We start from the raw sequence: 23,778 nt of genomic DNA on the forward strand, positions 1-23,778 counted from the left end.
TTTGAACAATTGGTGCTAGGGCTTTCATGCTTCACATGTCTAATCCTTGTGACAAGACTTTCCTTTTGGATACCAACAACTTTGACCCTTTGATCTTGACCTTGGAGTTTGACCTACTTTTGAAAAACTTTAACCTTGCATTGGCCATAACAATTGAACCTTTGGTGCTTAGGCTTTCATACTTCACATGTGTAATTCTTGTGACAAGACCTTCCTTTGGATACCAAAAACTTTTACCCTTTGACTTTGACCTTGGAGTTTGACCTACTTCTGGAAAACTTTAACCTTGGCCATAACTTTTGAACCGTTGGTGCTAGGGCTTTCATACTACACATAAGTATGTAATTCTTGTGACAAGACTTTCCTTTGGATACCAACAATTGTAATCCATTGACCTTGACCTTGAAGTTTGACCTACTTTTGAAAAACTTAAATTTAACCTTGGTCATAACTTTTAAACGATTGGTGCTTAAGCTTTCATATTTCACCAGTATATTCCTTGTGAGAAGGCCTTTCCCTAGACTTAGGCATCATTCATTTTGACCATTTGACCTTGACCTTTATGTTTGACTTACTTTCAAAAAACTTTAACCTTTTCCATATCTTCAATGGTTGCTGCTAGGGCTCTCATATTTCACAGGTATATTCCTCGAGACAAGACCTTACTTTGGGTACCAACTATTTGATTTGCATTTCAGAAAGTTTAACCTTTGCTATAAGTTGCCATACGGGGGCATCAGTGTTTCACAAATACATCTTGTTTAAATAGTACTCGTGTGTGTTCTTGGTATATGAGTGGGGAAGCTTGGTTAGGCCCATGAGGCGGTCAACATTTGGCCATTTCTGTATTTAAACGTCCTAGTTCCTTTAAAAGGCAGTTGTAATAATGTGCCTTGCAAACAAAGACCATGTTATTTCCCGCTTTGTCAGCTGGGACGAGTACATATCGATTGTGTTTTGAGCATGTTTGTATTTGAGGTTAGCTTGAACGGAAAAGTGCAAACAAAACATTAACAATGCATTAATTAATCCACACAATTGTACACAAATAAATTAATCCTTATCAAGATGTATCATTGCCAAAATGAAAACCACATTATAGAGTTACAATGAATAAACTTTATGATGCTTATTTCTACCTGTTAATACTTAAAAAAAATAGCTAATTTAACTTTGTTGGTGTAATTACTTTAATGATTACAAACTATTTTTATTGCTACATTCTACAAATGAGAATGCAAAAAAACAGTTTATGTATTTATTACATAACTTTGTAAATCTACAAACATTAAAAAAATCAATGAAGTCATTAACTTTTTCATTAATATAACTAAAACAAATAAATGTGTTTTCTTCACTTTATTTATGTCCTAGATATATGACATGAGAAGCAGTTTAGTAAGGTCCTATCTTTGAACATTCTTCTCAAATCAACAAACTCTATATATCAATTGCAAGCCCTCCAATGTGTTCCAGTATGGACATACTGAACGATCCAGAATTTGCCATTTTCCATCTTTTTCTAATTGATCACATAGAGGAAAGAATGTATCTTTGTATAGGTCAAATTTTTCAAGCCCCTCCATTCGAGCCACTATGCAAATGAGTCCATCTACAGACAAGAAAGTATGGTGTTATGTTTTAAGACAAAAATGAAGATACAATGTTGCTGGGGGTTTTTTCATGACAATCACGTAGGTACCGTGTTATGTTCAAGATAAACATGGAGATACCGTGTTATATTCAAAGTACCATGATATGTTCAAAACAAATGAAGGTATCGTGTTAAGTTCAAGACAAACATGAAGGTACCATTTCATATTAAAAAACATGAATGTATCCTGTTCATGACAAACATGAAGGTAGTCAAGGTACCGTTTTATGATCAATATATTTCTTGAACATATTAGGCATTGAAGATTTTATATGGATTTATTTTTTTTATCATTGGTCAATGTTTAATGCTTGTTTAGAAAATGATTGTATAATTACCAGTATAACAGAAAATGAACCCTTTCAGAAAAAGAAAATTCCCTTACCATTTAAAAGTTAAGTCAAAATAACATCAACCAAAGAAACTAAGAAACATTTACTCGAGTTATTTCTCTGGACTGTATCATGTATGCCTTGTGTTTGTTACAAAATCGCTTTTCAAAATGTATATTAAGTTTCATTGTACGTAGACTTTAGAGCTGTTTTTATACGATTGAACACAGTAACGAACTATCGTGAAAAAAGATGAAATTAACCCATCAATGATTACAAATGCAAAATTTTTTGTCATGTATAAAACAAGGTTTTTCGAAAATGGTGTCTTCACGTTTTTGCATAAAATATGAGGTCCAACTTAATTCACCAACCTGGAATAACTATTTGTCATTTTATTAATACGTGTTTCCATCAATCCTCCAAAAGAGATTTTAGTCTGTCTTTACTACAATTGTCAGTCACAGGTACTTGGTTTATAAATATGTATGTACCTTATTGATATGTAAAAAAAAAAAATAAAGGTATGCAGGCTCCGTAATGGGGTCTGCTCAACTCGCTTGTTTACATGGCTTGTTCTTTGATAATAACTCTGCATTTCCGATCTTTATGCACCGGACGTCTCGGAACACTGAGTACTTATTGTAAAAATCCTCACATCTTGCAAATAATTTCTAAAACGTGATTTTTAAACACATTTTCAAACTTTTGGTTAGGCTGTTTAAAATTAATTCTACGTTTAACGTCACCTGTGCACGTAGGTTTAGGAGAAAAAAAAACAATTCGGAATTTCATATGTCCGTTCCGGTTTGGTTCTACATTTAACGACTCTATTCTACATCCCATAGTGACAGAAAAAGTGCTTTGATACCGCAGTTGGTGCCTTATGTAAAGGTTATAGGCCGAAAACTGTCCATTCTGTGAGAAGAAAGAACTGTTGGAGGGCCGTTAGGCCCGACAATAGTTCTCTCTTCTCACAGAATGGACAGTTTGAGGCCTATAACCTACTTAAAACATTTACTCTATTGTGTTCATAATATACTCTCTTAGAATTGTTTCTCATCCATTGTATTGAGTAAGCATTATCTACTTATTGGACGGTCTCAGGTAAGGGTTGCTTACAATCAAAAGAAACTTACACTCATTGTTATTGTTAACTTAGTGGACAGTTACAGGTAAGTGCTAAATAAACGAATTAAGAATATTTAACCACAATGCCATGAGATTCCAAAATTATTTTCTTGTGATTGTCAATGTTGAAAGCACGTCTTCTTCTGAGGGAGAAAGCATATTTCTGATGCAAACCAAGTCCAGATATGATGAGCAATCTACTAATAATACAGATGTCATTTTTCAAGTGATTTTTGGATTTTGAGGTTAGGATTGTCAAGATTATGAACTTTGAACTCAAAGTGGACGTTTTCTCAAATATTTCTCAACTTTTGGCCAAGGCTATTCAAGGATGCAAAAAAACAAAGGGAAAGTAGAAAGATTTCTGCAATTAAATCAACAATATTAAGATGATTTAGAAAAGGCTTTTCTCAGAAAATAGAGAAATGTAAATTGGCAATGACTGTTCTTTAACTGTCAGGGAGAATGTTGTTCAATACCCAATGTTGATGTTTTCGTGCTTAATTACGTTGGGTGATAAAGAAATCAACAAAATTATTTTTTTTTTCATCACTGAAGTCAGAAACGAATCGGACAAAGACTAATGACCAAATAACCTTGCGTTCCTATAACGGAAGAAACTATGTGCTCCTGCAGAAAGTGAGCAAAATTATTCGGAGTTCTAGTGAGAAAGAAGTAGCGATTGATTCTTGCCAGTAAGGCATTAAAAAAGGAAAAGTGATATCCCCGCGTGTGTTGATGGTGCAAGTTACATACCGGTAGAATTCGGAGATATTTCCTTCAATCAATATTAAGTTTTTACATTCATTGTGATTTGGATAAACATTTCATCATTTTCAATTTTTGTGTCTGTGACTTAGAATATATATTTCATTACATTGTGAAACATTTTGGATTCATTACTTCAAATATTTATTTGTGTCTTTGTTGTGTTTTCCTAATCCATTGACTTACCTGTAGCCGTCCAATAAGTTATTAAATACTGTCCATTATTTTTAATAATGGACAGATTTTTTTAACTTATTGGACGGTTACAGGTAACTTATTGGACTGTCTTTGGGCCTTTCAAGGAATAGAAAGTATTAAAAGAACAAAGGATGATGTCATACTAATGTTTTAATAAATATTAAAAGAAAACTAGTGAATTAAACAGTATGGGATCATAAATGTGAGTAAAAAATAGATGATTTTATGATTGAAGCTAATGACAAAATCTAGTTTGTTGAGTTTTTATCAGTCTTCGTATCACAGAATCTCAGTTCGTAATTATGTTGGCTGAACTATTCATTGTATTTTGAGAAAATTGCAAAACTTTTTACTTAGTGCAAAATGTGTCAAAAACAAAGATTTTATAATTTACAGTGAGATGCATCATTTAAATTTTATTTAATAGTTTCATCTTAAAATATTTCTGTAAAAATTTAAAGTAACATAAAGATTATTGATTTCTTCATAGATGTAGCATTCTTGTGCCTACAAATGGCAACAATTTTAGGGAAAGATAATACTAGTCATTGCCATTTGAGCTGGGAGAAGCTTACAGAAGATAGAGCCTTTCAAGCAAAGGAGAGTAAGGAAAGTGATTCGGGTATTCCAAGAAGTGAAGAATCCTGTCATTTGTGGAATTCAAGGTAAAATTATCTGACACCTATGGTCCAAATATAGTATTTACACTTTCAAAACTAAATGCTAGTAGATCTAGAACTATGAGTAAAAATACAGCAGAATTCAATTTCGAGATATTTTTAATTGTAGAATGTATTACGTACTGTAAACATAATTTTGATTGCAGATATCAATCAATTATTCCCACAAGAAGAAGCATTTTCCTACAGAATAACCGTGGATGTGTGGCAATATAAATCCAAAGGACAAACGAGGCCAGTTAAAACCACTCTCCTGTACATTCAGTCTACATTGTTTGCTTACAAAAGAATTCAAACCAATATACATACAAAGGAAAAACTCTGCTTAGGAAATTAGACTTAGATGTCATATCCAATACTCGTATTACTCAATAGTGTTTTTTTAATGTACTGAATAGGTTAATTTGAATAAATTCACAAATGTTGAAAATTTTTGTTGTTTATTTTTTCCCCTCCCTCCCTTGTAGGTTTTGAACTTTAGAGGTGACGTTAAACGTAGAATTAACTTTGAACAGCCTTAACGTGCCCGGAACTAAGTGCAAAAATAAAACCCGATTAAAAACGACAAATTCCGGCCATTCAGACACTTCAAAATTCTAGAGGCGTTCCGAGAAATTTAAATATAGCTTGAATTATCCCAGAACTATTTTTAGTTTTAGGCAGGTTGGGGGGAAACGTAAATTCCGCTATAATAGTGGTATACCACTATTATAGTCACTGTGAGATTCCGCTATATTTTCAGCCGTAGTTGTCCTTGATTTCATCAAATAACATACTTGCTGTTTAAAGCGCAAGTTATGATGGGAATAAAAATGAACAATAATTGGCATCCTTACATATTATGAATTTTATTTAATTTTCCGCCGATGCGTTTGATAATGCGAACACACTTTTTAAAGCGGAAGTTACATTTTTAACATAGCAACCAGTGATTGCGGTAATATTGAACAAAGACTGACTTTTAATATCTCTCTCACATGTGCACAAATTAGTGCTTGTAATAACTTTCAACCAATTTTGGAATAGGTTTGTCGATTTTACAGACGAAAAGATGATTTTTGCCTGCATGGTGACGTGTACGGAGGCCCGTTATGACAAACGAAAAAAAGCTCATTACATGTTTACTTTATTCTGATGAAACCGATTAGTATAGTTTTTGCAATAAATCGTTAACAATGATATAAGATGTCATTTCTGCAGGTAATTACATATACATTATATGACATTAGTTTCCGGAATGTTAAACAAAATTTTTTGAAATAGTAATTTTTGTATTATGACAAGTAAAGTTAAATTAAAAAAAGAAAAATCTTTTTAAAAACTATTTCAAAAATTATATGTGTGAGCGATTTTTGTTGGGAATATAGGTGTAATTTCTCAGAAGAAACATTGGTGCTTAATACATGTATTATGATTAAACCACGTAATGGCGAGACATAAATTAATTAAGTGTTCATTTAGTTATGATATAGCTGCAGTTTCCAAAAATAGAAGTATGTTGAAAATTACTAATAAAAGACACCAGGGAGTATAACAAATCTGCTTCTTTCCTTAAATATTTTACTAGAGAAAGAGATTGATGACAAACTAATAACTAAACTTACATGGTACATGTGATAACTACTTTTTCTATCGTCAACTTCCCTTGTTATGTAGCAATATACCATATTACCTGCATGTGGGATTAATGTCTTAAATTATTAATTGATTCGATACACATTACGAACAACAAGGGGTCTCGGTTTTAAGAGGGTCTTCCGCCTATTCCCCAACCCTTTTTTTAAAATCACAAATCCACCTATTCCCGCTTGCAAGTAACAAAATGAGTTGAAAGTTCATTTGTGTTTATAACAATTATGTTAATTACATCCCAACTTAGATATACCTGTGTTTTGTAGAATTTAATACACCTTAAGACAGAAAAAACACAATAAATAAATCGATGAAAATGCAATGATTGATTTCACTTAATTTTGTACATTTTCTGACAGAAAATAAATAAATAGATGTAAGAAAAATATATTGTAATTCACTCAAATTTTTTGCACTTTAAGACAGAAAATAAATTAAATGGGTTCAACTTTTTTTCTTCAATTTGCTTGAAATACTGTACGATATATGAAGATAACAAACAGTAGTCAATCTCAAAAGTCCATTGAAACAATGCAAATTTTAAACAGAGCAAACACGAACCTCTAAAAAACATCAAAGATGGGATCAGGTGTCATGGAGGAGTGAGCATCCCCAGCCGACAAGTGTGTTCCTTGTCGTGATAGGAAAAAAAAAAAAAACGAAAAAATAACCGTACGCGAAAACAATTCAATGTGCATATAATGGCTTCTTTGTAGTTAAAAAAGCGGGCTTAATATTTTAGCGGCTGTGGCGAGACAACGATGCACTAATTCATGATAACTATTAATAAATGAATTTTGCAAAGTCCATGTTCGACAGGGGATGCGTAATCCTCCATAGCACCTTATCCTACCTATTCGCTCTGCAAAAAAATTATTGCTCAAATGGCCTTTTTTCGTTATCTTCATATTTCTGTTTCTCCTTGTATTTCGTTTATTTACACCAGAATAATCTAGTTCTGGTAAATAGGATTTCATTGTTTCTTTTCCAGTGCATATCGTAGTTAAATATAAAATTTCATGCAAGTTAGAGAATCAATAAATCGTGCAGAATTTATTTTACGTCACGTCTACAGGTAATTCCATGCACAACTGTAATTCTTCTTTTCTTGCTAAGAATAATCATTTAAATTCATGGATTCATCGTCAAGAAAGGAAACATTATACACAAACTTAAGATTACTTCGAAAGGTGACATATTTTATGTATTGATTACAATTTAGACGACACAAATCGGTTCCATTAAAATGTACATGTGCTGAGCTTTTTTTTCATTTGTCATAACGGGCCTCCATACCCATTACCATGCAGGCAAAAATCACCTTTTCTTCTATAAATTCGACAAACCTATTCCAAAATGAGTTGAAAGTTATTACAAGCACTAATTTGTGCACATGTGTGAGAGATATTAAGAGTCAGTCTTTGTTCAATATTACCGCAATCACTGGTTGCTATGTTAAAAATGTAACTTCCGCTTTAAAACGTGTGTTCGCATTATCAAACGCATCGGCAGAAAATTAAATAAAATTCATAATATGTAAGGATGCCAATTATTGTTCATCTTTATTCTCATCATACCTTGCGCTTTAAACAGCAAGTATGTTATTTGATGAAATCGAGGACAACTACGGCTGAAAATATAGCGGAATCTCACTATAATAGTGGTATACCACTATTATAGCGGAATTTACGTTTCCCCCCAACCTGTTAGGAGCCTGCATACCTTTACTTTTTTTTTTTTACATTTCAATAAGGTACATACATATTTATAAACCAAGACCCAAGTACCTGTGTTGTCAGTATGCACTGCTGTCAGTCTACACGATCCATTGTGGAATACCGATTCCGATGTTTTTTCATAGTATTTAAAAATATAAGTTTGTTTGGTAACTGAATATCATACGATTTCAAAGTACACTATCATAAGCTCATTAACATGTATAAATGCTAATTATCTAAAGATTGCCTCTCAAAATTCAAAAGTCATAAGTTTATTTAAACTGGCCGAGATATTTTTGCAAAATAGGTCAAAGGCCAAGTGGATTGTAATGCTGGTATTTTTCATATTGTCTTATGACAAACAGTGCACATGCCAAATAGCATAGACTTAACTCTTAAATGTCAAAAATATGCTGTATTACGGCACTATGAGCTATTTTGAAAAGTAGGTCAAAGGTCACGAGGTCGGTAACGGTGGTAATTTACAAAAGCCATAGCCAAGCAATATATGTGCTATATATCCATCCATATCTCTTACAGTTCTCGAGATATAGGGTGTGACAGACAGACAGACTGACGGACGCCGGGTAAGGTGATCCCTTAGTGCCGCTCTGCTCTGCAGGCGACACAAAAAGTAAGCTACAACAATATATAGACACGTGACCTACTTGGTTTGACCAATCGAATCATTTCTTCCAGTGCTTCACTTTTTATGTGATTTTTTGTATGACTTCCAACAACAGTGACAATATCATAGGAATCTACAAGGTATCAAAAATACGTGCAAGTTTTATCTTATTGATCAATAATAGTAAACATATTTCCTCTGTTGCAATACGTACTTATTAATTGCTTAATCACGGACTAACTTGGAAAGGATACAAAAAAGTGATTGTTCGTCTTTATGGAACTCAGTATCTGCTATTAACTTCCTAACGATAGAACTGATAATATATTCAAATATCTGGAAATATATTTAACATATAATGGCTGCAATTAAAAATTACTAGACAAAGAAAAGGACAATCCACTACTATTTCACCGTTGAGGAAAGAACTTAAATCCATACATTGGCACTATTAATGACGACAAACAGTTCTCACCTGAAGCTAGATCCAGCGGATCCTTACCAATCGCCTCACAGATGTAATTTCTGTACAGACCTTTCTGTTTTGCCTTTTCAAGCATACCTGGGGAGGGATCCAACGCATCAAAAATCTTAAAGCCTTTTTTCAGTAGCTGTAATATTATGGTTTGATATCACTCATTTCTAGTGTCGGTTTTTATTTATTAAGTTTTTACAATTGTTTTATTTAAACATTCCTAGAAAATATTGGTTGTATTATTATATTCATGATAAAAAAAAATTCCGATATGGTTTTTCGGTAAAAATAAAAACTAACTCTATTTGCCAACGCTTTTGAAGTTTTAAAATAACTAAAGTTTTCCTAGTAAGAATATTATACATTTATTGACTGGGTTCGAGGGCAACATGCATTTTGTCGGACCCAAGAACCAAACTGTTTGCCTGAGGCCCTTAGGCCGAAGGCAAACAATTTAGATCGAGGGGTCGACAAAACGCATGTTGCCCTCCAACCCAGTCAATAAATGTTTTGTTATACCTTTTATTTATTAATTTAACTATTATTTTTTTGACATACATGTAGGTCGAACACCAACGAATGCAAATGAGATTTAGCTGAACCCCCCCCCCCCCCATTGTGTGACGTAAGCGGTCCAACATCTCATCGACAGGTGCAGTCTCACTCCGCGGTCAAACATCGATTTTTTTTATGCCCGCTCAACAAAACATTGGAAATGTTAGACTTTTATTAGTATTGATCTATATAAGAACAATTTTTAAAGGTATAACAAAATCCTTTATATTACAAGGAGGGGTCGCCCGCGTGGCGCAGTGGTTAGAGCGTCTGCTATAGAGTCGCGGCGTAAGGAGTTGATCCTTACGTCGCGGGTTCGAATCCCACTGTGGGACGTGGAGACCGGTCCTTCGGATGAGACCTATAAATCGAGGTCCCGTGTCGCAGTAGGTGCTGGCACGAAAAAGATCCCTCACTGCTCAATGGCCGTAAGTGCCGAGTATAGGACAAAATTTGCAGCTCTCCACCGTCAAGTGGTGGCGTCTCCATATGAGTGAAACATTCTCGAGAGGGACGTTAAACAACACACAAACAAACAAACAAAAACAACGCCATGCCGTCCCAGTCAGACGACCAAACGCGCCTTTAATTTTGAAGAGTTCACTAATGGAAATCAAACGTATTGCTTACTGAAATATGTTTTTTTAAATCTGAATCTATCGTATTATATTTCTCATGTTCAAAAAATATAATATTAAATATATGAGTGTAAATATTTAATAATATGATAGTTAGTCTAACAATTGTATTGTTTTTAAAACAGAAAAAGAATTAATACCTCCTCTGCCACCATTCCTGTGCCTGCCCCTATGTCCAGGATTATCTTTTGAGCACGTTCGTCCATACTGAAAAACTTGGACACAGCTTCTGCAGCCGAATGCGGGCCATAATAATTACTGTCACCTAAAATCTTTGTATCAGAGACATTTGTTACAAAGTATTTCCAATATAAATTAAAAATCGATGCAAGGAAACTGCATATAATTATGGACTTAAAATGTAAAACTTTGGCATTGACTATGGAAGTATATCTTTTTGATAAATAATATGAAAGATGGCCAAGAGATCTTTTTTCGAGTCAGAAATTTTTCATGGATGCAGCATACCCAGGATGAAAGTCGCCCGCGTGGCGCAGTGGTTAAAGCGTCTGCTCTAGAGTCGCGGAGTAAGGAGTTGATCCTTACGTCGCGGGTTCGAACCCCACTGTGGGACGTGGAGACCGGTCCTTCGGATGAGACCGTATAATCCGAGGTCCCCTGTCGCAGTAGGTGCTGGCACGAAAAAGATCCCTCATTGCTCAATGGGCGTAAGTGCCGAGTATAGGACAAAATTTTCAGCTCTCCACCGGCAAGTGGTGGCGTCTCCATATGAGTGAAAAATTCTCGAGAGGGACGTTAAACAACAAACAAACAAAAAACCTAGGAAGAAAAAAACTTGATTTCCACTTCTTTAAAAATATAGCAAAGAGCGTGATGAAAGATCGAAAATTTGGAGGAAAAGTACTAGCTGGTGGTAATTTATCAAGGACAATTAAGATTATTCACCTTATCATAATCGTTGCTTAAACTGTCGTACACTGCGCTCAATCCCTTTTGGTCAAGACCCTCAACGAAGATGTTTTCAAGTAGCGTCTCCACTTCCGGGTCTTCTGATGGCAGGATATAATTCTTTTCTGTCGTCATCTAAAAAAAAATAACAGTCACTTCTTCCTTTTACTAAGTTTTGTTTTCCCTCCGATTTCTAAGCTATATATATCGTCAACTGAAAATATATTATGAAACTATAGAGGGCGCATTTGAGTATCAGTTCTATCTTATCAAACACCTTGCATATAAATTAAAAATTCATATTATTATACTCTGTGTACTTTTATACGTTATTCATCTGATTTGTAAGGGATTGTAAGGTTTTTTTTTAATTGTACGTTTGTTTGTTTAAATGTGTGTGTGTGGGGGGGGGGGGGGGATATTTATTTCAAGATTTGCAGATACAATCTTAAAAAAGAAATTGTACATGGTACATTTGTCAAAATCAAAATGGATAAGACTGTATTCCCATTATTTGTCTACGTCAAAGCCGTATACACACTGTACATGTGTACATCATGTCAATTTCATTCCTAAATAGGCTAGGTATTTGAACACAGTAGAATAAAGACATATTTTCGCATACCGTAAATAAATCGGTATACATATACATGTATACATGTAGTATACAAACAAGCATCATTACAATTTTAAAAAGAACTTATTTGTCACAAGGGGGCAAGTTAAAAGGTAGTCTAAATGATGTTGAAATTAAATAAGCGTAAACCATCAAATTATAGAAAAATAGAGAGCATGCATTGTCTACAGAGGGTAAACTATGTAAAAAAAAAAAAATCACAATTGCTATATAACATTTTGGATTAAATATTAAGACTTTGAGATTGTTAAATAATAACCACGTTAATGCCAAATTAAAGGGGAAAGTCAAATAGACAACAATAAAAAATCTTTCTGTACACTCAAAGATATCGTGCATATGAGCCATGACCTAGCTACGTAGTATAACCATGAATGTTTGTTGGAATATGGAGAATCTCTCGTTGTTACTAAACTGAATATACCTTTTGTAAACCTATAGGGTTTGAGACAATTATGTTACTATAATAAGAAAATAAACATACTAAACTATTTACAATGTACTTAAGATAGAGTGCATTGACCTATAATCCAATCGGGATCTGAAAGTGTAAATGAATTTTATGTATTGTACATGATAACTGTATAAAATAGGATCTACGGCGCTCTTCGAGAGAGCCACTATACGATCATCTGTACGACCTATCACTTTCTGTAATTAAACTTCTTGAATACGACTCGCAACTTTCAGTAAATAAACTCTTTGCAAACATTTTGGTTTCATTGGCTTACACTTTTTCTGATTTTTTAAAATATATATTAATGTAAGTAGGTTAGTATATACAGTATACAATTGAACTTACTTTATGTTGGTATGTTGTCAATATAATATAGACACATGTCACTCCACTACACTTTATTATCTTAGCCTGGTTCCGGCCTACCGATAATGCTCCTATACTGTGTGGAGCGTTATGGGTAGGCCGGAACCAGGCTATTTATTATTTAAATTCAAACCGGATATTTAATGTTAATGGTAGTTTTGAAATGAGCTTTCAATTGGATCTTTCCCTCCGAATAAATTTAGAATGTCATATTTATTTATTTTTTAAATGCAGGCGGTATATTGATAGTGGGTTGAGCATTGCATGTTAGCCTGTAGGAATCAATATCTTTCAGGGTCAAAGTATTTTTTAAAGAAACTTTATTACATTTGTTGGAGTATTTCCTATGCATGGCCGTAGGAACTGGGGAGGCACGGGGGGGGGGGGGGCGTGCCCCCCCAATAATTTTGCCGATATATAGATTACTATAGTAAACATAGATAATGTGTGCTTGTGCCCCCTGAATAAAAACGTCTGATTACCTTTTTTTTTTTTTTTTTTTTTTTGCTTGTCAGGAAATTTTTGGTAGTGCCCCTTCAACGTCAACTGAAAAATGTATGGCTGTGCCTCCCCCCCCCCCCCCAACTGAAATTGCTTCCTACGGGCCTGCTATGTATAAAAGCCAACCTGACTAATGTCTATATGATTGCATATTATAAAAGCGCAGAACGTTTCGCTCCTAAAGCTGTAAAGACCTTGCATAAAAATTAGTTTCAAATGCATACGAGAAGAGAAATGCCAAAGGACAGTTGAAAATATTATTCTTTATAGTAACTAACTGCAAAATACAAATTCCTTTGATATAAGCAAAATGAATATATCTTTATCAAACTTGATTGTGTTGTGTATTTTAAGATGGATATTTAATATGATAATTTTGATACAAGCTATTAAGTTGAATTGCAATATTATGGAGAAAGAAGTAATTGAGAAAATATGTTTGCAAAGGTGAAAAAATATGACATTACAAAATTCAAATGAAAAAGGTAAACGCATTCTAGCATGAGCTACAAGGCAAAATGCAATATAGCAGAGAAGTGAACAAAATCTTGACACAAGACAATTTACCCAGTTTGTTGAACTCAATATACATCTATATATTAAACTAGTATTAATTGTAACGGGGACCGTTACAGATGTTCCCCAAACGCTCCCCAACTTCCTTTTGGTGTCTTATTCCCTGTAAGCTTCATTAAATAAGACAATCAAGTATATTGTTTTTTTACGCATTACACGCGCGCGCACGGACACGCATGTACAAAATGACCATGTCAACTTGTCTACACTTTCAATACATCTTTATATTCAAATTTCATCAAAAGATAAAAAAAATTCGGCTATATTAAGTATATCTGTCATTTAACGCTTTGCAAGCGTGCGCACGTGCATGCATATCCAAGTTGACCGTGTCATCTTATCTATACTATTAGTATATATCTACATATTTTGAGTTCAAAGCATTTCATCAAAAAGTATAAAAGTTACAGCTATATCAAGTATATTGGTCATTTTAGCGTTGCATGCGTGCGTGGTTATAGCAAGTATATTGGTAATTTTACTCATTCCACGCGTACGCACGTGCATGCATGTGTGCGCTGACCATGTCATCTTGTCTACACTTCTAATATATCTTTATATTCTGAGTTTCAATGCAATTCATCAAAAAATGTACAAGTTAAGTCTATATCGATTATATTGGTTATTTCAATCATTGCGCACGCCAGCACGTGCATGCATGTGCATTCTGACCATGTCATCTTGTCTTCACTATTAATATATCCTTATATTCTGAGTATTAAAGTATTTCATCAAAAGATATGGAAATTTTGGCTATATCAAGTATATTGGTCATTCTACTCATTGCACGCACACGCACGTGCATGCAAGTGCATGCATGTGTGCGCTGATCATGTCATGTTGTGTGCACTTCTAATATATATTTATAATCTGAGAACCAAAGCAATTCATTAAAAAATGTGCAAGTTAAGTCTATATCATTTTTATTGGTTATTTCAATCAATGCGCATGCGCACACGTGCATGCATATACATTCTGACCATGTCATCTTGTCTACACTTTTAATATATCCTGATATCCTGAGTATCAAAGCATTTCATCAAAAAATATGAAAGTTATGGCTATATCAAGTATATCTGTCCTTTTACTCATTGCACGCGCGCGCACGTGCACACACATGCATGCATGTGTGTGCTGATCAAGTCTTCTTGTCTTCACTTCTAATATATATTAATATTCTGAGTTTCAAAGCAATTCATCAAAAAATGCACAAGTTAAGTCTATATCAATTGTATTGGTCATTTCAATCAATGCGCATGCGCGCACGTGCATGCATGTGCATTCTGACCATGTCATCTTGTCTACACTATTAATATATCCTTATATTCTGAGTATCAAAGCATTTCATCAAAAAATACAAAAGTTACAGCTATATCAATTAAATTGGTCATTTTACGTATTGCACGCGCACGCACGTGCATGCACGTGCGCGCAAAATGACCTTCGTTCCGCAAATCTACATAACATTCCTATTAACCCTAAAAAGGTTTCACCTCAATCGGATGTGTAGTTTCGGAGATCACTCACGGACAAAAAAGTACCCAGGAAGAAAAATAATAATAACTAGAAACTCATTGCGAGCAATGAGAGGTCTTCCGTCTGATTCTGAAAATAAAAACGAAAATTCAAGCTGAAAAAGAGATAAAAGAAATTCAGACACTCTGGAAATTTAACCCAGGTCGTCAGCGTGAAAATCCAACTTGCTAACGTTAACCATTCATTTTTTACATCACTTCCGGTCACGACCGGAAGTACCGGAAGTAACGGCGATACAAGATTTTCTCACGATTCATATAACTGATGACTGACCATCAGTCCTGAAAGTTTTAGACTTCAGTCGTTTACTGTTGCCGAGCAATATTGTGAGATCAAATTCTAATTTTGAGGACGGGTAAACACGAGACCAGAAGTGAATTTTATAAAAATCTTTGACTTTTCTCTAGACATTTGCAGTATATACAACATACATAAAGTCATTTCAAGTACTTTATCGATGATCAATATTTATGAGAAAGTTAAATATCAAAGTAAAGTAGTTTATCTCCTAAAACCGGAAGTTGACGTTTTTGTTTCCGGTGGAATCTAACATACTTCAAAACAGCGAAAGAGATGCAATAAAGTGATGCAAGCAATAATTTAAAAAAGAAAAGTTAAATTTTTTTTGGATTTCTTTGATCACTTACTGTGACAAGCGGAAGGGACGACTGACGCGTTTAACCCAAATGGTTTTGCCTACTCCTCAAGGTCTATTACTCATAAAACTTTGGTGTTTTAATCTTTTACCTGGTTTTGAGATCTCGCTCAGACAACTTCACATTTTGAGAACAGGAAAACATGCGACCGGAAGTGAATTTTTGAAAGATATTTACGATTACTCTAGACATTTGCAGTCTGAATAACATATTTAAAATTCATTTCAAATACTTTTTCTAGAAAAAATATTGATGGGAAAGTAAAATACTCAAATTATGTAGTTTTTCTCTTATAACCGGAAGTTGTCGCTTTTGTTTCCGGTGAGAACAACATCTTTCGAATCTGCGAAAAAGATGCAATAAAGTGATGCAATTTTTAATTAAAAAAAGAAAAGTTGAAATTTCGATTTCTTTGATCACTTCCTGTGACGACCGGAAGTGACGGCTGACGCTCTGAACCCAAATGGTTTTGCCTACATCTTAAGGTCTGTTGCTCATATAAGTTTGGTGTCTTAATCTTTCACCGTTTCCGAGATCTTGCTCAGAGAACTTCTCATTTTGAGGACAGGAAAACACGCGACCGGAAGTGAATTTTACAAAGATATTTGATGTTACTCTAGATATCTGCAGTTTGAATAACATATTTAAAATTCATTTCAAATACTTTATCTACAAAGGATATTAATGGTAAAGAAAAATACTAAAATTATGTAGTTTTTCTCTTATAACCGGAAGTTAACGTTTTTGTTTCCGGTGGGACCAACATATTTCGAAACTACAAAAGAGATGCAATAATGTGATGTAAGTATTGATTTAAAAAAAGAAAGTTGAAATTTTATGATTTCTTTGATCACTTCCTGTGAAGACCGGAAGTGCCGACGACGAACGAAAAGGCGATTCTGCAAATTTAGAAGTCACATTCTATGCTCTCCAATAAGTCTCCAGTTCATATCTTTAGCCATTCTTGAAAAAAAGGGGCGACAAAATTTCATTTTAAAATCAGGAAATTGCCCGTAACTTGGAACCAAAATGGAATTTTCCAAATTTTCCTTGTGATGAACAAAGTTCATACAATGACTGATTTTTCCTGAAAGTTTCATTGAAAACTACTGAATACTTTTCGAGAAATCGCGTGCACAAAATTTTGTCAAAAAAAAGAATAATAATAATAATAACTAGAAACTCATTGCGAGCAATGAGAGGTCTTCCGTCTGATTCTGAAAATAAAAACGAAAATTCAAGCTGAAAAAGAGATAAAAGAAATTCAGACACTCTGGAAATTTAACCCAGGTCGTCAGCGTGAAAATCCAACTTGCTAACGTTAACCATTCATTTTTTACATCACTTCCGGTCACGACCGGAAGTACCGGAAGTAACGGCGATACAAGATTTTCTCACGATTCATATAACTGATGACTGACCATCAGTCCTGAAAGTTTTAGACTTCAGTCGTTTACTGTTGCCGAGCAATATTGTGAGATCAAATTCTAATTTTGAGGACGGGTAAACACGAGACCAGAAGTGAATTTTATAAAAATCTTTGACTTTTCTCTAGACATTTGCAGTATATACAACATACATAAAGTCATTTCAAGTACTTTATCGATGATCAATATTTATGAGAAAGTTAAATATCAAAGTAAAGTAGTTTATCTCCTAAAACCGGAAGTTGACGTTTTTGTTTCCGGTGGAATCTAACATACTTCAAAACAGCGAAAGAGATGCAATAAAGTGATGCAAGCAATAATTTAAAAAAGAAAAGTTAAATTTTTTTTGGATTTCTTTGATCACTTACTGTGACAAGCGGAAGGGACGACTGACGCGTTTAACCCAAATGGTTTTGCCTACTCCTCAAGGTCTATTACTCATAAAACTTTGGTGTTTTAATCTTTTACCTGGTTTTGAGATCTCGCTCAGACAACTTCACATTTTGAGAACAGGAAAACATGCGACCGGAAGTGAATTTTTGAAAGATATTTACGATTACTCTAGACATTTGCAGTCTGAATAACATATTTAAAATTCATTTCAAATACTTTTTCTAGAAAAAATATTGATGGGAAAGTAAAATACTCAAATTATGTAGTTTTTCTCTTATAACCGGAAGTTGTCGCTTTTGTTTCCGGTGAGAACAACATCTTTCGAATCTGCGAAAAAGATGCAATAAAGTGATGCAATTTTTAATTAAAAAAAGAAAAGTTGAAATTTCGATTTCTTTGATCACTTCCTGTGACGACCGGAAGTGACGGCTGACGCTCTGAACCCAAATGGTTTTGCCTACATCTTAAGGTCTGTTGCTCATATAAGTTTGGTGTCTTAATCTTTCACCGTTTCCGAGATCTTGCTCAGAGAACTTCTCATTTTGAGGACAGGAAAACACGCGACCGGAAGTGAATTTTACAAAGATATTTGATGTTACTCTAGATATCTGCAGTTTGAATAACATATTTAAAATTCATTTCAAATACTTTATCTACAAAGGATATTAATGGTAAAGAAAAATACTAAAATTATGTAGTTTTTCTCTTATAACCGGAAGTTAACGTTTTTGTTTCCGGTGGGACCAACATATTTCGAAACTACAAAAGAGATGCAATAATGTGATGTAAGTATTGATTTAAAAAAAGAAAGTTGAAATTTTATGATTTCTTTGATCACTTCCTGTGAAGACCGGAAGTGCCGACGACGAACGAAAAGGCGATTCTGCAAATTTAGAAGTCACATTCTATGCTCTCCAATAAGTCTCCAGTTCATATCTTTAGCCATTCTTGAAAAAAAGGGGCGACAAAATTTCATTTTAAAATCAGGAAATTGCCCGTAACTTGGAACCAAAATGGAATTTTCCAAATTTTCCTTGTGATGAACAAAGTTCATACAATGACTGATTTTTCCTGAAAGTTTCATTGAAAACGACTGAATACTTTTCGAGAAATCGCGTGCACAAAATTTTGTCAAAAAAAAGAATAATAATAATAATAATAATAACTAGAAACTCATTGCGAGCAATGAGAGGTCTTCCATCCAATTCTGAAAATAAAAACGAAAATTCAAGCTTAAAAAGTGATAAAAGAAATTCAGACATCCTGGAGATTTAACCCTGGTCGTCAGCGTGAAAATCCAACGTGCTAACCATTAACCATTCACCTTTTTGCATCACTTCCTGTCACGATCGGAAGTAACGGCGATACAAGATTTTCTCACGATTCAAATAAACTGATGACTGACTATCAGTCCTGAAAGTTTTAGACTTCAGTCCTTTATTGTGGCCGAGCAATATTGTTAGAACAAATTCTAATTTTGAGGACAGGTAAACACGCGACCGAAAGTGAATTTTATAAAATCTCTGACTTTTCTCTAGACATTTGCAGTATCTTCAACATACATAAAATTATTTCAAGTACTTTATCGATAAGCAATATTTATAAGAATGTTAAATATCAAAATAACGTAGTTTATCTCCTAAAACCAGAAGTTGACGTTTTTATTTCCGGTGGGACCAACATCTTTCGAATCTGAGAAAAAGATGCAATAAAGTGATGCAATTTTTAATTAAAAAAAGAAAAGTTGAAATTTTCGATTTCTTTGATCACTTCCTGTTACGACCGGAAGTGACGGCTGACGCTCTTAACCCAAATGGTTTTGCCTTCATCTTAAGGTCTGTTGTTCAAATAAGTTTGGTGTCTTAATCTCTCACCGTTTCCGAGATCTTGCTCAGACAACTTCTCATTTTGAGGACAGGAAAACACGCGACCCGGAGTGAATTTTACAAAGATATTTGATGTTACTCTAGATATTTGCAGTCTAAATAACATATTTAAAATTCATTTCAAATACTTCATCTACAAAGGATATTAATGGGAAAGAAAAATATTCAAATTATGTAGTTTTTCTCTTATAACCGGAAGTTGTCGTTTTTATTTCCGGTGGGACCAACATCTTTCGAATCTGAGAAAAAGATGCAATAAAGTGATGCAATTTTTAATTAAAAAAAGAAAAGTTGAAATTTTCGATTTCTTTGATCACTTCCTGTTACGACCGGAAGTGACGGCTGACGCTCTGAACCCAAATGGTTTTGCCTACATCTTAAGGTCTGTTGCCCATATAACTTTGGTGTCTTAATCTCTCACCGTTTCCGAGATCTTGCTCAGACAACTTCTCATTTTGAGGACAGGAAAACACGCGACCGGAAGTGAATTTTACAAAGATATTTGATGTTACTCTAGATATATGCAGTTTGAATAACATATTTAAAATTCATTTCAAATACTTTATCTACAAAGGATATTAATGGGAAAGAAAAATACTCAAATTATGTAGTTTTTCTCTTATAACCGGAAGCTGACGTTTTTGTTTCCGGTGGGACCAACATATTTCGAAACTACAAAAGAGATGCAATAATGTGATGTAAGTATTGATTTAAAAAAAGAAAGTTGAAATTTTACGATTTCTTTGATCACTTCCGTAATCGACCGGAAGTGCCGACGACGAACGAAAATGCGATTCTGCAAATTTAGAAGTCACGTTCTATGCTCTCCAATAAGTCTCCAGTTCATATCATTAGCCATTCTTGAGAAAAAGGGGCGACAAAATTTCATTTTAAAATCAGGAAATTGCCCGTAACTTGGAACCAAAATGGAATTTTCCAAATTTTCCTTGTGATGAACAAAGTTCATACAATGACTGATTTTTCCTGAAAGTTTCATTGAAAACGACTGAATACTTTTCGAGAAATCGCGTGCACAAAATTTTGTCAAAAAAAAGAATAATAATAATAATAATAATAATAAGAAACAGTAGAATCACTATAAGGTCTTCCGTGAAGACGGAAGACCTTAATAAGAAACAGTAGAATCACTATAAGGTCTTCCGTGAAGACGGAAGACCTTAATAATAATAAGAAACAGTAGAATCACTATAAGGTCTTCCGTGAAGACGGAAGACCTTAACTAGATGCGTTTCTTGTTTCTAGGGCAACAAGTGGTCTTCCGACCGAACTTTTCTCCAGATCGCTGTGCTACCTCACTTCATTTAATACTTTATTGAAGGTATTTTTTGTTTGCGTTTATGTAACACAGTCTTTCAACATAGATCATGATTATTAAAGGATTTCTGTAGAATCTCTGTTAAAAAAGCTTTAAAAAATAAGCAAAAACTATCACACATGTCTTCACAGAGAAAAATATCATTTACAACTGAAAAAAGAGAGAAACAATCTCCCGCCCCAGCAGGATTCGAACCCGCAACAATACGAGAAAGTTTGGATCGGTCATATCTTTGCAATAAATGCGGTCATATGAAAGATATGGAGATAACGAACAGTATTCAAGCTCAAAAGTCCATTAAACAATACAAAATAGGAGCAGAGCAAACACGGACCTCCAAACATCAGAGGTGGGATCAGGTGCCATGGAGGAGTGAGCATCCCCTGCCGACCGGTCACTTCCGCCGTGTGCTCCTTGTCATGATCGGGAAATCACGGAAAAATCCGTCGACAATTCAGTGTGTAAGTAATGGCCTAACAATTAGTATGAAAAACGTCAGTCAGCATTTGACTCAATGATAAATTGTATTTGCTGACAAGGTCATTGTATCGACCATAGAACTTACGAAATGATGACTTTAAACGAGACAGCTGATATTCTTGTTTCATCAACTTATTTGTCAATAATTTACCTCGTTTTAGAAATTGTACATACGTAGAGCATGCTCTTGCGTATCGAATCAACTGAGAGATATATACCCCGTATGCAGGTGATGAAGGTATATTGCTGCATAAGTAAGGGAAGTTGACGATTGAAAAGTTAAAGTCATCACGTTTATCATAAAGCTTGGTTGTTAGATTACCATTAATATCTTTTTCAAGTAAAATATCCAAATATGAAACAGATGTTTCAGACTCTGTGGTATCTTTTATCTCAAGTTCACCAGGATATATCGTATCGACATAAGAATGGAAATAGCCATTGTTAATTGACAATACGTCGTCGATACAAAAAAAAGGTCTGCTAATAACGGGGCGCAATTGGTACCCATGGGAATTCCAATAGATTGTTGGAAGACCTGGTCTCCAAAAACCACATAGATATTGTCAATCAGAAACTCAAGCATCTTTTTAATGTCAACTTCAGAGTACTTGTGTGTACAATCAGAATGTTTTTTAACAAAATAATTTTGCAAATGACCAATGACAAGGTAAGTATATTTACGAGTTCCATTTTTATTGAAAAAGCAGCTGTCAATGATATCAAAAAGCCTGGACTTTAATTTATCGTGGGGAATGGTTGTGTATAAAGTTGAAAAGTCGTAAGTTTTAAAGCTGTTGATTTTGGTAAAATCTTGTGATTTCAAATTTTCCAAAAGTTCCTTGGAATTTTTAAGTATCCACATCTGATTTACACCACTTCTCGAATATATTGTTGCACAGTACTCTTGAAGTTTCTCCTTCACCACTGTTAATATCTTAGTGAGGAGTAAAGATAGAGGCTTGGTTGAACATATACTGGAACCCGCTATGTATCTTTGTTTGTTAGGATTTTTATGAAGTTTCGGAATCCAATATAAATATGGTAATTCGAATTCATTTTGGTTGTTTGGAATATTAAAAATATTCAAAACTGACATATGATTTTGAAGAAGTTCTTCCTTAGAAAGGGAACTATGAGTATAAGTTGGATTACCACTTGTCGAATTAAATCCAAGTTCCTCTAAAATACATTTAATATAATGAGTCTTACAAACAAAGACAATGTTGTTACCTGCTTTGTCAGCAGGGACCAGTACGTACTGATCATGTAATCTATCTTTGTATTACATATCTTTGCAACAAATGCATCAATCAAAATGATAAAAACAGACTTAGAACTCTTAGAAGACTCTCTATTAACCCTGTAAATCCCAGAGAAAAATATTGAAAAACAAAAAAGTTACAAATTTAACATTTTTGAATTCACTTCCGTTTGCGACTGGAAGTACGAACGACGGAAAATAATGGTCGATCAACATATCTACATTTGATGTTCTATCATCTCAGCAAGTTTCATATTCATATCTTATCATATATATCGAAAGACCTTAATAATAACAAGTAAACTAATTGTTCAGAGAACAATTAGAGGCCTTTCTACCTTTTTAAGTGTTTTCGTGTCGTTTAGGCCGAAAAAAAAGAAAAATGCCAAAAAAGCAAAAAAAAAAAAAAAAATCCTCCTCCACCTGGGATCGAACTCAAAACCCTTGGTTTGAAAGGCAGGTGTTCTAACCACTGCGCTACACATTCCGATAAAATTGAGTAAGTTAATTGTTTGAGACTATAGAATAAATACAAGCGTATTTTTAGAATCGGTAGGGGAAGAAAGAAGTTCCGTAAAAGGAAATAGTTCCTGAACTTGCAAGCAGTATATAAAATAACAAGGGACGAGTGTGCGTGAGAAAACGTTAACACTGTTCCCTTGTTCCCTAATGAAAATGTATTAATGGACTGTAGCCCGATTCATCGATATTGTGAGCATGCTGAATTTTTTGAAAATAGCTTTGTTGTAAGCTTAAAAGATCGGGTTCGGATTTTAACATTTCTGACTGAATATCCTGAAATAAATATGAAACATTTAAATAAGCATTTCTTTGGGTTAAATTAAATATGTGTAGCACAAATTAAACTCCCAACATGCATTTTTAGAAGGGAAACCACGACAATGAAAGCGAGAATTGTTTTTAATATACCGAAAATCGCTATTT

At 34.1% G+C, this 23,778-nt stretch overlaps 1 protein-coding gene across 1 annotated transcript; it reads right to left on the minus strand.

Moving 5' to 3' along the window:
* Positions 1-1,244: 1,244 nt before the first annotated feature.
* On the minus strand, positions 1,245-12,844 carry LOC133204186 (methyltransferase-like protein 27). Its single transcript, XM_061339933.1, has 6 exons — positions 12,758-12,844; positions 11,316-11,453; positions 10,550-10,681; positions 9,217-9,352; positions 8,782-8,874; positions 1,245-1,612 (listed from the first exon to the last, which is right to left on the minus strand). Exons 2-6 carry the CDS (start codon positions 11,451-11,453, stop codon positions 1,431-1,433), a joined length of 681 nt encoding a protein of 226 aa, XP_061195917.1. The 5' UTR covers positions 12,758-12,844; the 3' UTR covers positions 1,245-1,430.
* Between the last annotated feature and the right edge of the window lie 10,934 nt (positions 12,845-23,778).

This window comes from Saccostrea echinata, unplaced genomic scaffold (assembly GCF_033153115.1).
Source record: "Saccostrea echinata isolate AGI-Se365-2 ecotype Australia unplaced genomic scaffold, CSIRO_AGI_Sech_v1 ptg000052l, whole genome shotgun sequence".
Lineage (NCBI taxonomy): Eukaryota > Metazoa > Mollusca > Bivalvia > Ostreida > Ostreidae > Saccostrea > Saccostrea echinata.